At 36.8% G+C, this 17,795-nt stretch overlaps 1 protein-coding gene across 1 annotated transcript; it reads left to right on the top strand.

Moving 5' to 3' along the window:
* Positions 1-11,314: 11,314 nt before the first annotated feature.
* LOC125861341 (uncharacterized) lies at positions 11,315-17,510 on the top strand. Its single transcript, XM_049541261.1, has 3 exons — positions 11,315-11,590; positions 16,941-17,039; positions 17,313-17,510. The coding sequence occupies exons 1-3, from the start codon at positions 11,315-11,317 to the stop codon at positions 17,508-17,510; spliced, it is 573 nt and encodes a 190-aa protein (XP_049397218.1).
* The last annotated feature ends 285 nt before the right edge of the window (positions 17,511-17,795 follow it).

The following is a 17,795-nucleotide window of genomic DNA, read 5'->3' as shown; positions in this document are numbered from 1 at the left end:
GGGGGACTAAATGCTAGCTGATGACGGTGCTGGGGCTCTAGCTTTTGTGGAAACTATGAGCGATCTTATTTGGTAGTAAACTCAAGATACATGTTTCATTAAATGTAAGATATGTGTATCCAACAATTTTAAATAAAGACTTTCATGTTCATGTTGAATAAGTTTTCAATTATATGGAATTTCCACTGTTATATTTCTATAAAGTAGCTTGAACTATCAACAATCTTAAGTATTGATACAATATATGAGAGTTTTGCTATTTTTCGTAAACCTTAGTTCAATTTTGCGTGTGAATGATTTATCTTATACATTATAAACTTACGTGCTTCTATATGTATTGATAAGACTCATATCTAAGTTATTTGATAATAAATAACTTATGTGAATCTGATACAAAATTATGCAATCTATATGCATTAATAAGATTCATATCTAGTGAGGTGAGATATGAACGATACAAAAGTGATGAAATTGTTGTTGGTCAAAATATTAATTTTGTGAATCTCAAATAAGTTATTGCAGCTAAATTAGAGATCGATGAGTTGAGAAAAAAATTGTAAATCAGATACATTGTTGAGGTGAAGAAACAAGAGTGAGGATTTTCAATGTATCCACTATGTATTGATACACCATACAAAACGGCTGAAGAGATACATAGCTTTGATGGATACATGTTTGTGTGGTAATTGCTATATCAAATACATTTAAAATATTTTAAAATATATGTATAATGTCTAAAATATTAGTGCATGATATATTACAATTTATGTATCTTATTTTGTATAACAAATATTGTATTTTATAAAAAGATACATTATACATGTAGTTATTTCAAATAGAATTTTTTGTGTTTGATGCATAACACAATGATGATCAGTTGACATGTATATAATACATGTAATAAAGTTTGAAAACTATTAAATTTGATATATATTATGTATCATGCACATATCAATTAATTTGATACATAGTGTCTTAGTTATAGAACATAAAGGGTTTATAAATCAAATGTATTTATTGGGTGGTGTTTACATACACATAACCTTCTAGTTGAATAATTTTGGGTGTATATATCTAGTAGTAAAAGATTGCCACTGATATGTATAGTATGCCTATTGTTGAATCTGATACACAATTCTCTAGTTATAGAACATTATGATTTATGTATCAAGATTGAAAATATATTATATAACTTGATACATGTAAATGATACATAAGGTAGTGTTTATGAATCAAGTACAGTTATATTGAACATGATCAATATTAACTGAAGATTTAACAACATAAGAGTTATGTATCAATACCTTAAACATGAACATGATACATTGCATAAAACAAAGACAATTGTAGCAGTGATGTATCAGATCAGTAATAACAGTAACAAAGACTAATTTAAGAATAAAAATAAATGAGATACATTGAAAATCTATATCTTTTGGTAGTGAAGATCGTGTAATAGCAAATCCAAATTTTTTCCTTAGTTTTAGTGTTTTTTCAACAGTAGATTTAGAACTTGAGCAATTTGTAACACCTTTCGAAAGAGCTAAATTTAGAAATAATTAAGTTGGAAATAGAAAAGTCTGAAATTTTGCAAGTTTTGCTTAAGTTATGAGTTTACAGCCAACTTCAAACGACCATAAGTTTCAGTACAGGATGAGTTAGGTGGCTCATATGATATTAAATGAAAGGTCTTGGAATCCTCTTTCCAACGCAACCAAATTTGCTAAATTTCGAGATCGTATGAGGGAGATATGCCCGTTTGAAGTTAGGTTGTCCATTTAAGGAAAGTTACCCGAAATTATGAGGGGTATTTTGGTCTTTTCCTTATCCAATCAGATTAAAATAAAATATGGTAATATTTATGGGTCTAAACTGATTTGGTTCAGTTTTCACAATCCTAATTTACGCTAGGGTTTTAGAAAAGAGTTCAAGATGAGAAAAGAGAGAAGATTCAAGGCATTTGTCAAGTTCATGAAGTTTTGTTATGGAATTTCGCCAAGGGTTTGATCCCAAAAATATATGTGAGTTCTCATAGTGTCGGGTTCGTTCACCCACATGTCAATCATGTTATTTTTCAGTGCAATTTCGTTCTTGAAGTTGAAGGATTTGAGTTCTTGATGAGTTTTCTTGAAATTCCCTTCGTAATCTTGATTGTTGGGGTGTTGATGAGTTCCTGAGATAGAAGCTAGTGATTTGAGGATTGTTATGAGTAAATTATTGTATACATATGTTGAGTATTCGATTCTAAGTGATTGAGAAAGAAACCATTCGTCGGGTTTTCTAGGCATGGGGCTGGCCAGAGAAGAGGTTCTATAGTTCAAGGGCTGGCACCCTGCACCACTCAGTGCGCCAGGGTCATCTGCCCCCACCCGTTCTCTGTTGTTTAAGTTGTCTGAGTTGTTTCAAAGGGTTCCTTCGCTCCCTATTGATTCTAACTACTCTAAACTATTTCTAAACATCTAGAAATCATTCACAACGTGGATCATAACCTTGAATTCATAATTCAAATTCAAGATAGAGCTAAGAGTCAAGTTTTGAGAGTTCTTCAAGTCATTTTAAGAAGTTTTTTTACAAATTATTTTAAAACTTGTTTTAAGACTTTAGCATTGAGTTGAAGAAGAGTAGAGCTAAGTTCATTTTCTTTAAAATGATATATGAGAACTAAATATTCCCAAGAGAAATGTTTTTACATATAAGAAAAGAGGAAACACCGATTTCCAAAAGAGTTCATGAGCAGTTTTAGTATCATCTCTTTTAAGAGAAAACCTTTTGAGTAATAATCTCAAAGTTGAGGAAGAGGAAATGTTTTCTTTAAAACATAATGAGCTAAGTTATATTTTGGGAGTAATATTGAGCACCGATATGGGAAGAGTTCTAACAACTCACAACCCCAATAAACCATGTAGCCAACGTGGGTAGAAAATGATCATACTTTTTAGATGATTCCTTTATTATTTTTTAGCATAAAATAGTGGATCTAGAGGAGTTCTATACCCCGACAAAGTATATGATAGTTTTGGCAGCATGGGCTAGACGATGTATCATCACATAGCTCATAGTGATGGTTGTCGGCTAGAGAATCTCCCAAGTAGAGTTTATTTTGTATTTTTGCATACAAATAGAGTTTATATTGTATTTTCTAATACATTGAGCGGTTATCTATTGTTTTAAAGATTTTCTTTATACTACATTATTTTTATTGCTTTATATTCAAATGAGGTTGAGTTGAGTTGAGACGAGGTAAGTGTTTCTTCAATTCCACTTCAAGCTTATGTCATGTTTTAGATTTCCCTCACATGCTCGTACATTCCATGTACTGACGTCATTTGGCTTGCATCTTTTATGATGCATATACAGGTAACCAAGATGAGCAGTCAACGCTTCGTTGATCCAGTTGAGTTCAGAGTTGTTTGGTGAGCCTCCCTGCTTTCGGAGGATCCCTTCTTTATATTTTTCCTGTATTTCAGTTTGTTAGGATGATCGGGGGTCTTGTCCCGACATCTCTCATTGTATTAGAGGCTTCATAGATAGATAAACCGTAATTCATGAGTCTTTTCATTTTTAGTTGGTTAAGTTGAGACTTGAGTTGCCTCTTTGGCTAGTTGAATGTTTTATTTATAAAATAATCTATGTTCACTTTTAGACAGTTGAGTAAAGTTGTGCTTTTAAGTTCATCTTGTTTATGAGTAAGTCTTCCACTAAGAGTTAAGCCAAGTTAAGGGTTCGCTTGGGGCAAACAATGGTTTTCGAGTGACGGTCACACCTTGGGTGTAGGCTCGGGGAGTGACAGTGGTGTCCTACGTGAATTATGCCACATAGGATACATCTGTATTATTGTTCAACTTTCTACAACTTTAAGTATCTGTTTGTACACACCCAAAGTTGAAGCACACAAATGTAAAATAAAGCTAGGTTAAAGGGCATATTTATGCATTATGCCTTAATTTTTAATTGTTTAGTAGGTTTGATTATTTCTATTCCAGGTAAAAAATGGTTTTATTTTACTTAAATAAAATAGTCAGTGAGACTCATCAATGAAAAAGTCACAAAAAATAAATTATTGAATTGAATTTTAGTAGATTCGATTAGGGAAAAAAATACTTAATAATAGTAAATACAATTTTAAAAATATATTAAAATATCTCTTAAAAATAAGTATTGTGTATGTTAGTATGGTTAAAAAAAAAAAGAGTTATGTCTTCTTAGTTGAATATGCTTTTATATATTTTTTTTAGATTTAATTCACAACTTAGCTCTAATTTTTTTTAACAAAAAATCTAACGGTGGTAAAATAACCCCACAACGCTGAGGACCAGGAAGAATACTTGTGAAGAAATGAAACCAAGTCTATACAAAAGTTACAGCGCTTTAAAAGTTTCCGAAAAGAATGGACCCTTTAAAATCGAAATGCAAAATGGATGAATTATATAGTATTCAAGAATAATTAATAAGAATAAGAATAATCCAAATCCAAGGAAAATAAAGAATAAGGCAACATGTATGTGAAAACGTAATCTTAGGGATGAAAATGGTGAATTTAATAAAATTCAAAAAAAGAAGTTGAATCTCTTCCTAAAATTCCTCCCTAACCCACTTTTTAATCAATATATAAATGCCTTCTCTAAATACTTTTTCCCTCCACTCACTCAACAAATATTTTGCTTCATTTTTTTTCCCACACTATACAAGTAATTACCTTTCAAACTCTACTTTTCTTTTACTATAATACCCTTTTTGAAACTATTTAATTACTATTTTACCCTTCGCCATTGATTTAAATTTTCACCAAAGGAGGTGACTTGAGTTATTGAAGGATTACACTATGAGTGTCCTCTACATCTTGGTAAGGTGAATGTGGTGGCAGATCTTGTTGTTCGACTATCAATGGGTAGTGTTTCTCATGTTGAGGATGGTAAGAAAAAGTTAGTTTGACAGATTTATGGGTTAGCCCAATTAGTTGTTCGTTTGGTTGATTCTAATGAAAGTGGAGTCATTGTTAAAAATGGTTCAGAATTGTCTCTTGTATCGGATATGAAAACTAAGCAAGATCTTGATCCAGTGATAGTTGATTTGAAGAAGTAGGTTTCTGAGAAATCCATTTAGGCTTTCTCCGAAGGATGAGATAATGTCCTTTGATACGAAGGTCGATTGTGTGTTTCAAATGTTGATGAGTTGAAGAATCAAATTTTGAAAGAAGCTCACAGTTGTTGATATTTTATTCTCCTGGGAGCAACCAAAATGTACCGCAACTTGTGGGAGCTCTATTGGTGGAATGAAATGAAGAATGATATTTCATAATTCGTGGTTAAATGTCCTAATTGTCAACAAGTGAAGTTTGAGCATAAACAATTTGGTGGTTTGGCTCAAAAAATTAGTGTTCCAACATGGAAGTGGGAAGATTTGAATATGAACTTTATTATGGTTTTCCTCGCACTAGGCGTTACTTTGACTTGATTTAGGTTATTTTGAACCAAATGACAAAGTCGGCTCACTTTTTTTCCGTGAAGTTTTCATTTTCAGCCGAGGAATATGCCAAGATTTATATTTGGGAAATGGTAAGGTTGCATGGAGTGCCTTTTTCCATTTTCTACGATTGTGGAACTCATTGTACATCTTAGTTTTGGAGGTTGTTTCAAAAGGGTCTTGGTACTCACGTGAAACTTAGCACGAGTTTCCACCCTCAAACCGATAGACAAGACGATTTCAAGGTAGCTGGGATTGCCATTTGCCTTTGATTGAGTTCTCTTATAATAATATCTATCATTCTAGCATTGGGATGACACCATTTAAGTCTCTTTATGGTAGGAGGTGTAGTTTTCCCATAGATTGGTTTGAAGTTGGTGAGGTTGCTTTGATAAGACCCGAGTTGGTGCATCAGGCTATGGAAAAGTTTCGAATCATTCATGAAAGGTAAAAAATGGCACAAAGTCGACAAAAGTTTTATGTCGATGTTAGAAGAAGTGAACTTGAGTTTATTGTTGATGATTGGATTTACTTGAAAATTTCACCAATGAAAGGTGTAATGAGATTTTGAAAGAAAGGGAAGCCTAGTCCCCGATATATGGGCCCATATCAGATTATGAGATGTATTGGCAAGGTTGCTTATGAATTGAAGTTTCCGGATGATTTGGTATCGATACATCTGGTATTCCATGTTTCTTTGCTGAAGAAGTGTGTTGGAGGTCGATGGCAATAGTGTCTTTAAAAGGTTAGGGAGTTAAAGAAAATATTTCCGATGAAGAGATGCTGGTTGAGATTTTAGACCGAGAAGTTGGGAATTTTAGAAATAAAGATCTTTCTTTCGTGAAAGTTCTTTAGAGGAATCAATTAGTTGAGGGTGCTACTTGGGAGGTCGAAGCCAACATGATGTACCGGTATTCTCATCTCTATCCATCTACTTTTGTTCTAGTGTAACACCTCGGGATTTGGAAAAGGAAGAAAATAAAGACGAAAGTCTAGTTCTACGGGTCTCATATACGGATTGTAGAAGCTTCTACGGGTTGTCGATGGAAACCGTACAAAGGGAGAATAAAATTTTCAAAATAAGTCTCAGTACCCTTTTTATAGTTCACAAGGACGGTCTATAATTCTATGTATGAGTCGTAGATAGGTGTCATAAGAGATTCCCATATTTGGTGAAGTTTTTAGGGTGAATGTTGGGTTATGTGGTTGGTTTCTACAGACCGTAGAAAGAAAACGAACCGTAGACTATGTCCGTCAAAATTTGTCCAACTTAAGGGTCTCTTATCATTCCTATGGTTGACCAGGATGGTACATAGGTCCAAACTGTAAGAATGGTTCGGTGGTTATTTTCAAGGGCTTTTTTGACTTTTTTTAATTATTTTAATCCTATACTATGTCGTTTTGCCTTCTACCCTAAGCCCTATAAAAAAATTTAATCCCCAGATTATCCACTTTCAGTTCATTCTCCTAAATTCCCTAAACTTAACCAAATTCATCCTCCCCAAATTCTCTAAACCTAAGGAAGAAGAAGAGTTAGTGTTCATCCAAGTTTCCAATCCTCCATTCTTTTTGGGCTTCTAGCATCAAGGTATGTGTGTATTCCTCCATGGGGTCCCTAAGGATTTCAATTTCCTAATTCAACTTTCAATTGATCAAATTAGGGTTTCAATTCAATAAAGATGAGTTTCATCTAATTATGATAAATTATGGTTAGTTAAGTCTTCCAATGCATAATTTGATGTTAATCAATGATAGTTAGTTGAAACTTCATTTAGCCATATCTAACTTATGCTTTTCAACCGTGATTCTATGTTGAACCCATGAACTGTGTGTTATGAATTTTTAAGATATGCATGTTTTTATGAAATTATTGTAAATGATTTGGGATGCTTTGAAAGGAAAGTATCAATTATATTGTGAATGGATTTATCACTTACTATGATGATCATGATTGTTAAAGGTATTTGTCACAAATGAATTCATATTGGTGAAAGGTTTTCTCATCCATGTTGAATTATGTTTAAGGAGATATTCTATGATTTAATCTCAAAAGTGTGGATTGGTATTGATCATTGCCTTTCCCATGTTAAAATGATACTTGAATTTATATATTCCCTTGGGATTTAGACTTATCACCGAGAGAGCTTTGAGGTAGAGGCTCAAATGGGATAGTTTCTAGGATCAACCTCTAGTCTAAAACTACATGCCACCGTAGGATTGTCTTAAATGACCTAGCTGGTGGATCCACTTTAGCAAATGATGATGTGTAGGATTCTACCTTGGCAAGTAGATTCCCCTTCTTTCGGTATGAGGATATACCAGATTCCATGATATAGCTCTTATGGTCTTATTGTCGGTTAAAGCTAATATCCCACAAAATGATTATGTTTCCTTCAAAAAAAATTGATGTCCTTTATGTTGATGTACTTGACCATAATTTCATGATTTTCATGTCATATCTACTTTAAAGCTTTGGAATGTTTCAATATGATCATGACTACTAATTTTTTTGTCGTTTATGCCATCATTCCTATGTTTATGCAAATTGCCTCATTCTTAGTACATTCCATGTACTAATGCATACTTGTTCCTACATTGTTTCACTAATGTAGGGTTCAACGGTCCTACTTCCCATACTCATAACTAGTTGATTCTCCATAGAATTTGAAGATTGGTGAGTCCTCATTTTTCAAGGGCGAAGACTCTTTTATTATTTTTCTATATTTGAGTTTCAAACTTTCTATGTGATGTATGAGTTACATCGCAATCACTTTTCTTATGATGTATTAGATGACTTTGAGACTTATGTAGATTTACAGTTTGTCAAACTCTTTTGATGTATAAATGCTCTCTTTTAAATTCTTTATTTCTATTATCTTTTATGATGCATGCTAAGTGGCTTGTGTGGGGCCTCTCGGGGTCATGTACACCATGTTACGCCTAGGGTATACTTTGGGTCGTGGAAAACTTGGTATCAGAGTACAAAGTTTAGAAATGTCTAAAGACGTCTCATAAGCCACATCGAGAAGAGCCTTGTTTATGAGTGTGAAGCGCGCCACATTTTTGAATGTGATGCTATAAGTTGTTTAGGAAATTCCACTTCTTTAATCATTCTGAAGTCGTGCGATAGAGTGTAACTCTAGATGTCTCTCTCATAATCCTTATTCGATGCTTTTTAGGATATGGCCCCTCGAAGAGCATACGTGAGAAGAAATATGAATAAGAATGTGGAAGAAGAAGCTCCTCAAGCTCTTTTAGTTCCGACCGAGTCTTTGGGCGAACAAGTGACTAACGCAGAGTTTATCTTTGCTTTAAAAGTGTTGGCCCAAGCCATGACAGCTCAAGCCAATAGGGAGGTTGTGGTCCCCGTGAACCCAAATGTGGGTATGACGACAACTAGACTGAGGGACATCAGTAGAATGAATCACCCAAACTTTCATGGTTCCAAGGTTGAGCAAGATCCTTAAGAGCTTTTTGATGAGGTGTATAAGGTCTTGATGATCATGGGAGTGACGCTGACGGAAAAGAAGGAATTGGACGCTTATCAACTTAAGGGTGTTGCTCAAGTTTTGTTTAATCAATGGAAACATGAGAGGACAATTGATGTGGGTCCTCTAGGGAAAAGTTTAAGGTTGCTTTCCTTGATAAGTTATTTCCCCTTGAGATGAGAGAGACAAATTTACTTGAATTCATTAACCTTCATCAAGAAACTATGAGTGTGAAGGAGTATGACTAGAGGTTCACACAATTTTCTAGGTATGCTTCTACTATGGTTGCCTACTCTAGGGCAAGGATGAGTAAGTTTGTTTCCGATGTGTCAGAAATGGTGGTTGAGGAATGTCGCACCACCATGCTCATTAAGGAAATTGATATTTTCCGCCTAATGATTTATCCTCAACAAATTAGAGAGAAACTTAAGGAAAAGTCTAGGGAGTCAAAGAGGGCAAAGACTTATGATGGTGACTTTTCACATTCAAGATCCGATGGACATGGTTGTTTGAAGTTTCGATAAAGGTTTTTCGGTCAAGGATCATGTAATACGCCGTATTCGAAAATGGACCAAACCAGCAGATTTCCAAAAGTTGCAGGTGCAACCCACGGTTGCCACCCACGGACTGTAGGGTGACCCATGACCCATCCTGGTGGTCCGTGGATGGCCACCTGCAACCCTCCCCAGAAACTCACACAAAAACTATTATAAAGCTTGACCCACGGTCAGACCCACGGATCGTGGATCGATCCCTCAGAATTTGGTCTTTGAAGTCGATCCACGGACTGACAGGACGGATCATGGATCAGTCCATGGACCGTCGCTCCGTCCGTAGATCGAGACCCTCAGGACCCGTTAGACTCTGAAGTCGATCGACGGACTGACATGATGGATGGTGGATCAGTCCACGGACTAACAAGATGGATCGTGGATCAGTCTATGGACCATCGATCCATCTGTAGGTTGAGACCCCCAGAACCTAAACTTTGAAGTCGATAGACGAACTGATAGGACGGATTGTGGATCAATCCACAGACCGTCGATCAGTCCCTAGTTATGTAGTTCTTTTAGTTCATGAATTACATTAGCTAGGACAGATAAACAGACATACAGGCCTCAGATTTTGAATGTTTCATTATCAGATATAAATGTTGCATTTTCAAATTTACATGTCAGACTATTGAGCTATCCAGTTTACTTTAGTTATGTTTTAGTATTCACATATTCAGTTGGGAGTAGACTTTAAACCGAGTTGGACTAGGGTAAGTCACCCTCAAATCCCAGAACTGCGTGCCCCCATAGGTTATAAGTCCCCTCTGTGGGCATCAGTTTAGTGATCACGCCAGTTATGCCTCTATGCCCTTGGCAGAGTATATTGAGTCCTCTCGATAGGGCGTATGCATCGGACTTCACATTTAGCTCATGTGGTTTTATGATGGTTATTAGTAGATTCAACAGTTTGATTCCATTGCATTGACCATGTTATTAGTTACAGTTCAACATTCAGTTTTAGCATGTATAAACTTAGTCTTTGCATTCAGTTAGTTCATGTCCAATATTTTCAGTATAGTATCATGCTCATCTTATATCATTGCTCAGTTATATGCTTTGTTCAGTTATGTATATTATTCAACTTTATTCTATCCTGCATGCTCAGTACCTTTCAAGGACTGACACATATTATGTGCTATATCTTCTCGTGATGTAGGTTCAGGTCCTTAACTTTCAGATCACGAATAGATCGGTTCCCGATCTTTAGGTCAGCAGTATCAGTGGTGAGTCGTCATTCTCCAAGGATGACATACATGTTTCTTTTCTACTTCTAGTCTTTAGTTTCAGTTTTGCTAGACTTAGCTGGGGCATGTCCCAACATTTCTAGTCAGTTAGAGGCTTTATTTCAGACATAGTTAGGATAAGTTTTAGCTTTGGAGTTTAGTATTTCAATTGTCATTAAACTCAGAGTTCTTTTATTCAGATTTAGATTGGGTATCACCCATCATTTCAGTTTATCCTATGTTTAAGCTTCTACATAGAATTATCTTATTTCAGTTATCATAGTATGCTTATGTTATGCCAACAGGGTTAGCTTGGAGTCACTCGTGATTCTAGGTCCCGTGCCCACGTCCTGGGTGTAGCTTCGGGACGTGACAAATTTGATATCTGAGCACTAGGTTTAAGTGTCCTAGGCTGTCTGAAAAGTCGTACTAAGTAAGGTCCTTTTCATGGGTGTGAAGTGCACCACATCTAATAAGAGGGAGGCTATGAAGTGTTTTAGGAAAACTGAACTTTCTTGTTACTTTTATCTAGCGTAAGGTATAATCTCATTCCTCGTTTCTAACTCGATGTTATGCGCTTAAAATAATGTCTCCTTGTAGAGCTTACAGAAGGAATGTGAATGCACACAATGCTAACGCAGCTCCTCCATTCCCATATCGAGAAGTTTTGAATACAGAGTTTTGGAATGCCATTCAGCTTTTGGCCCAGAGTGTGACCAACCAGAACAACCAGCAGGTTCTAGTTCCTACAAATGCTAAAGATGGATCAGTGGCAGCCATGGATCGTGATTTTTTTAGAATGAATCCGCCAGAGTTTTTAGGGTCACAAGTTGGTGATGACCCACAAAACTTCATTGATGAGGTTAAGCAAATCTTTGGAGTGATGCAAGTGACTAGTAATGTTAGGGTTAAATTAGCATCCTACCAATTTAAGGACGCGGTCATTGGTACGCTACGAGTTTTTAACGTTATATGTTTATGATTTGTTAGATCCAGGGGATACTCTCTCCTGTGTAACTCCTTATATAGCACTCAACTTCAATGTTAGTCCAGAAACTCTTTCAAAACCCTTCTCAGTCTCTACTCCAGTCGGTGACCCAGTTATAATTAGACAGGTATACATAAATTTCCCTGTCACAGTCTCTCATAAAGTCACCTAAGCAGATCTTTTAGAGTTAGAAATGGTAGACTTTGATGTCATTTTAGGCATGGATTGGTTACATTCCTGTTATGCCTCAGTCAATTATAGAACTAGGACCATTCGTTTTCAGTTTCTGGGCGAACCAATCTTAGAATAGAAGGGTAGTATCTTAGCGCCTATGGGTCATTTCATTTCTTACCTTAAGGCCAGAAAGATGATCCCTAAGGGTTATCTCTATCATATAGTTTGGGTAAAGGATTCAAGCTCTGAAACCCCAACTCTTGAGTTAGTTCCTATAGTTAATGAGTTTCCAGAAGTGTTTCTAGAAGATCTTTCCGGAGTTCCTCCCGAAACGGAAATCAAATTTAGAATTGATCTCCTCATATATACCCAGCCTATTTCTATTTCTCCTTACAGAATGGCTCCAGCTGAGCCTAAGGAATTGAAAGAGTTGTTGAAAGACGTTCTAGATAAGGGATTCATTAGACCTAGTATTTCCTCATGGGGTGCACCAGTATTGTTCGTGAAAAAGAAAGATGGTTCTTTCAGAATGTGCATTGACTATGGGCATTTGAACAAAGTTATAATCAAGAATAAGTATCATATCCTCAGGATTGATGACTTGTTCGACTAACTTCATGGTGCTAGTCATTTTTTGAAAATAGACCTCAAATCCGATTATCATCAGCTTAGAGTCAGAGATAGTGACATCCCGCAAACAGCCTTTAGAACTCGGTATAGTCATTATGAATTTGTAGTTATTTCATTTGGAGTAACCAATGCTCCTGCAGCTTTCATGGATTTGATGAACAGAGTATTCAAGTAGTATTTGAACTTGTTCGTTATCGTCTTTATTGATAATATCCTCATTTACTCTAGGAATGAGAAAGAACATGCGACTCATTTGAGGGTTTTCCTGCAAACTGTCAAAGATCACCAGTTATTCGCTATGTTTAGTAAGTGTGAGTTTTGGTTACATTCATGTTATTTTTCTTTGGCATATTATTTCTAGCGAAGGGATCCGAGTGGATTCTCAGAAAATAGAAGTAGTGAAACAATGGACCAGACCTACCTCTCCTATAGATATCAAAAGTTTCTTGGGTCTAGCGAGTTATTATAGAAAGTTTGTGGAAGTATTTTCATCTATAGATTCTCCATTGACTAAATTGACTCAGAAAAAGGTCAAGTTTCAGTGGTCAGATGATTGTGAGAAGAGTTTCGAAGAACTGAAAACTAGGTTGACTACAACTCCTATCTTAACTCTACCAAAGGGTTTAGACGATTATGTCATCTATTGTGATGCATCCAGAGTCGGCCTAGGTTGTGTGTTGATGCAACGAGATAAGGTTATAGCCTATGCTTCTAGGCAGCTTAAGGTGTATGAGAAGAATTATCCGACTCATGACCTCGAGCTTGTAGCAATGGTGTTTGCACTTAATATTTGGAGACATTACTTCTATGGTGTACATGTAGATATGTTCACAGACCATAAGAGCCTTCAGTATGTGTTCACCCAAACAGAGATGAATCTCCGCCAGAGGAGATGGTTTGAGTTCCTCAAATATTATGATATGAATGTGTTTTACCATCCCGGTAAGGCCAATGTAGTGGCTGATGCTCTTAGTAGAATATCTATGGGTAGTGTAGCACATGTTGAGGAAGAAAGAAAAGAACTAGCAAACGATGTTCACAGGCTTGCTCGCTTGGGAGTTTGCCTTATGAGCATATCAAATGGTGGTGTAATAGTTCAGAATGGGTCAAAATCTTCATTGGTAGCGGAGGTTAAGGAAGATCAAGACAGTGATCCTATATTGCTTCAACCAAAAGGTGAAGTTCATCAGCAGAGAGTTGAGGTTTTCTCCCAAGGGGAAGATGATGTGTTTCGCTATCAGGGTCGATTATGTGTTTCTAAGATGGGTGAGTTCAGAAAGAAGATTCTTGAAAAAACCCATAACTCCAGGTATTCTATTCATCCAGGCGCCACTAAGATGTACCGTGATCTATAGGAAGTCTTTTGGTGGAATGGTATGAAAAGGGATATAGCAGATTTTGTGGCTAAGTGCCCTAATTTTCAGTAAGTGAAGGTAGAACATCAGAAACTAGGAGGTGTGAATCAAGAGATCAATATTACTACTTGGAAGTGGGAAGTGATCAACATGGACTTGATTACAGGTTTACCTCGTACTCGTAGACAACATGACTCTATTTGGGTGATAGTTGATAGAGTCACTAAGTCTGCGCGCTTTTTGGATGTTAAGACTAAAAATTTTTGTGAAGGACTACACCAAGCTTTACATTAATGAGATAGTCAGGTTGCATGGGGTTCGTTTATCTATCATTTCAGATAGAGGTCCTTAGTTCACCTCTCATTTCTGGAAGTCATTTCAGAAAGTTCTTGGTACTTAGGTTAATATTAGCACAACATTTCATCTACAAATGGATGGTTAGGTAGAGCGTACCATTTTGACCATAGAGGACATGTTGAGAGCTTGTGTGATCGACTTCAAAGGTAGTTGGGATGATCACATTCCTCTTATATAGTTCGCCTACAATAATAACTATCATTCCAGTATTCCGATGACCCCTTATGATGCATTGTATGGGCGCATATGTAGATCTCAAATTGGTTGGTTTGAAGTAGGTAAAGCAACATTGATAGGAACAGATTTAGTTCATGATGCCATGGAAAAAGTTCAGCTCATTAGTGACAGACTTAAGACAACTCAGAGTTGCCAGAAGTCTTATGCAGATGTAAGGAGAAGGGACTTGGAGTTCCAAATTGATGGTTGGGTTTTCCTAAAAGTGTCACCTATGAATGGGGTGATGAGATTTGGTAAGAAAGGGAAGCTCAGTCCTAGATATGTAGGCCCTTACAAGATCTTGAAAAGGATTGGTAAAGTGGCATATGAGTTCAAGTAACCAATAGAACTAGCAGTAGTGCATCTGATTTTTCACATTTAATTGTTGAAGAAGTGTGTGGGTGATCCAACATCTATATAACCTTTAGAAAGTGTGGTTGTGAAGGATTGCCTCACTTATGAGGATGTACCAGTTGAGATTCTAGATCGTCAGGTTCGAAAGTGGAGAAATAAAGAAGTCATTTCAGTTAAGGTTTTGTGGAGGAGTCAGTCCGTAAAGGGAGCTACTTGAGAAACAGAAGCACCCATGAAGGTCAAGTATACTCATCTCTTTCCTTCCGATTCCATTCCAGCTTGAGGTAATAGTTCCTCTTCAGTTTTTCAGTCATTCATGCGCAGTTTCAGTCTTAGTATCTTGTTCCTTGAGTTTGTACTTGCATTTTCAGCATATTTGCATGTCCTTGGAGCTTAGTTCAGTCAGAAATCAGTTTCTAGTAATTAGTGGTAGGGTTTGGAGCTCTTTCCCTCCCTATCCAACTAGTTTAGACTTCATTCAAGGATGAATGTTCCCAATAGGAGATAATGTAACACCTCGTATCAGAAAATGAACCAAACTAGCAGATTTCCAGAAGTTGCAGGTGCAACCCATGGGTTCTACCCACAGACCATAGGGTGAACCACGGCCCGTCCTGGTGGTTTGTGGATGGCCACCTACGACCCTCCCCAGAAACACAAACAAAAACTATTCTAAGGCATGACCCACGGCCGTACCCATCTATCGTAGGTCAGACCACGGGCCGTGGATCAACCCCTCAGATCCTGGTCTCTGAAGCCGATCGATGGATTGACAGGACGGATTGTGGATCAATCCATTGACCTTCGATCCGTCCGTAGGTCGAGACCCTCAGGACCCCTCAGAACCTGGTCTCTAAAGTCGATCGACAGATTGACAGGATGGATCATGGATCTGTCCACGGACCGTCGATCTATCCACTGGTCGAGACCCCTAGAAATCATCCTCTGAAGTCGATCGACAGACTGACAGGATGGATCGTAGATCAGTCCACAGACTGTCGTTCAGTCCGTAGGTGGCTTAAGCAGTTTTTAAGTTAGCGGTCATTTGGTCTTTTCCTTATGCGTTGGACCCCTAAACTATGTCATTTAAACCCTAAACTACGTGGTTTTGGTCAGTTTTAGCCTAGTAACTAATTAGAACCTAACCTAATCGATTATTCATAAAAAAATCATCAAACTTAGAGCAAAATAGAGGAGAAAGTCGAGCAGCCCTAGTGCAAGAACGCAACAAGTTCTCATCAGTTCTAGCCTTGAAATCGAAAGATTTCTCTGTGAATTTTTTCACCAGGTATGTGAGATTTCACTAGTGGGTTCCTTTCACCCATTAGGTCTCAAGAATTCAGTCAAATTCTTGATTCTCTATAACATGTTAGACCTAGGGTTTCTAGCATTTCAGAATTTATGTTGTGATTCAGTTGTTAGACTAATCCAAATCAGATTATCATGTTTTCGTGGAGTTGTTGCTTGGTTATTGCATGAAACTCAGAACCCTAGTTATGTAGTTCTTTTTGTTCATGAATTACATTAGCTAGGACAGTTAAACAAACATGCATGCCTCAGATTTTGAATGTTTCATTATCAGATATAAATGTTGCATTTTCAGATTTGCATGTCAGACCATTGAGCGATCCAGTTTACTTCAGTTAGTTACATATTCAGTTGGGAGTAGACTTTAAACCGAGTTGGACTAGGGTCAGTCACCCTCAAGCCCCAGAAATACGTGCCCATGTAGGTTATAAGTCCCCTCGGTGGGCATCAATTTAGTGATCACGCCATTGATTCCTCTATACCTCTGGCAGGGTATATTGGGTCCTCTTGATGGGGCGTATACATCAGACTCCACATTTAGCTCGTGTGGTTTTATGTCGGTTATTAGTAGCTCCCACAGTCAGATTCCATTGCATTGACCATGTTATCAGTTACAGTTCATTATTCAGTTTTAGCATGTATAAACCTAGTCGTTGCATTCAGTTAGTTCATGTCCAGTATTTTCAGTATAGTATCATGCTCATCTTATATCATTGCTCAGTTACATGCTTTGCTCAATTATGTATATTGTTCAGGTTTATTCTATCCTGCATGCTCAGTACCTTTCAAGTACTGACGCATGCTCTGCTCTACATCTTCTCGTCATGTAGGTTCAGGTCCTCAGCTTTCAGATCAGGCATAGATTGGTTCCTGATCTTCAGCTCAGTAGTATTAGTAGTGAATTCTCATTCTCCGAGGATGACATACATGTTTCTTTTCTACTTTTATTCTTTAGTTTCAGATTTGCTAAACTTTGTTGGGGAATGTCCCAACATTTCTAGTCAGTTATAGGCTTTATTTCAGACATAGTTAGACTCAGTTTTAGCTTTGGAGTTTCATATTTCAGTTGTCATTAAACTCATAGTTCTTTTATTCATATTTAGATTGGGTATCCCCCATCATTTCAGTTTATCTTATGTTTAAGCTTCCGCACATAATTATCTTATTTCTGTTATCATAGTATGCTTATGTTATGCCAGCAGGGTTGGCTTGGGGTCACTCGTGATCCTAGGTCCTATGTCCGCATCCTGGGGGTAGATTCGGGGTATGACAGGTCCTCCGATGATCCAGCTCGTAAGTTATATAAGGAAAGGGTGTCTAACCCTAAACCTCAAAGAGAAAATGGTAGTGGAAATGGTTCTTCGGTTATAGCATGCCAAAAGTGTGGCAAGATTCATTAGGGAAAATGCTTGATGGGTACGGGTAATTTCTTTCGTTGTGGTAAAAGTGGTCACCGCATGAGAGATTGCGTTATACCTCATATTAACTCGATGTCAAATAATGTACAACATATTGGTGATTCTTAATGTTATTTTAAAGAGTCTCCACCTAATTATTTTAAAAGTGAATTAGGACACCTATTTTTTAAAAGTTATGCTAAATTAACTCTATGTTAAAGTCTACTTAACCTTATGTGATTCTAGGTAAGGGGTAAAGCATCCTTTAAGATCATTTAAAAAACTGTT

This window comes from Solanum stenotomum, chromosome 4 (assembly GCF_019186545.1).
Source record: "Solanum stenotomum isolate F172 chromosome 4, ASM1918654v1, whole genome shotgun sequence".
In the NCBI taxonomy this organism is placed as follows: domain Eukaryota; kingdom Viridiplantae; phylum Streptophyta; class Magnoliopsida; order Solanales; family Solanaceae; genus Solanum; species Solanum stenotomum.
This window is presented reverse-complemented; position numbering and strand designations above follow the sequence as displayed.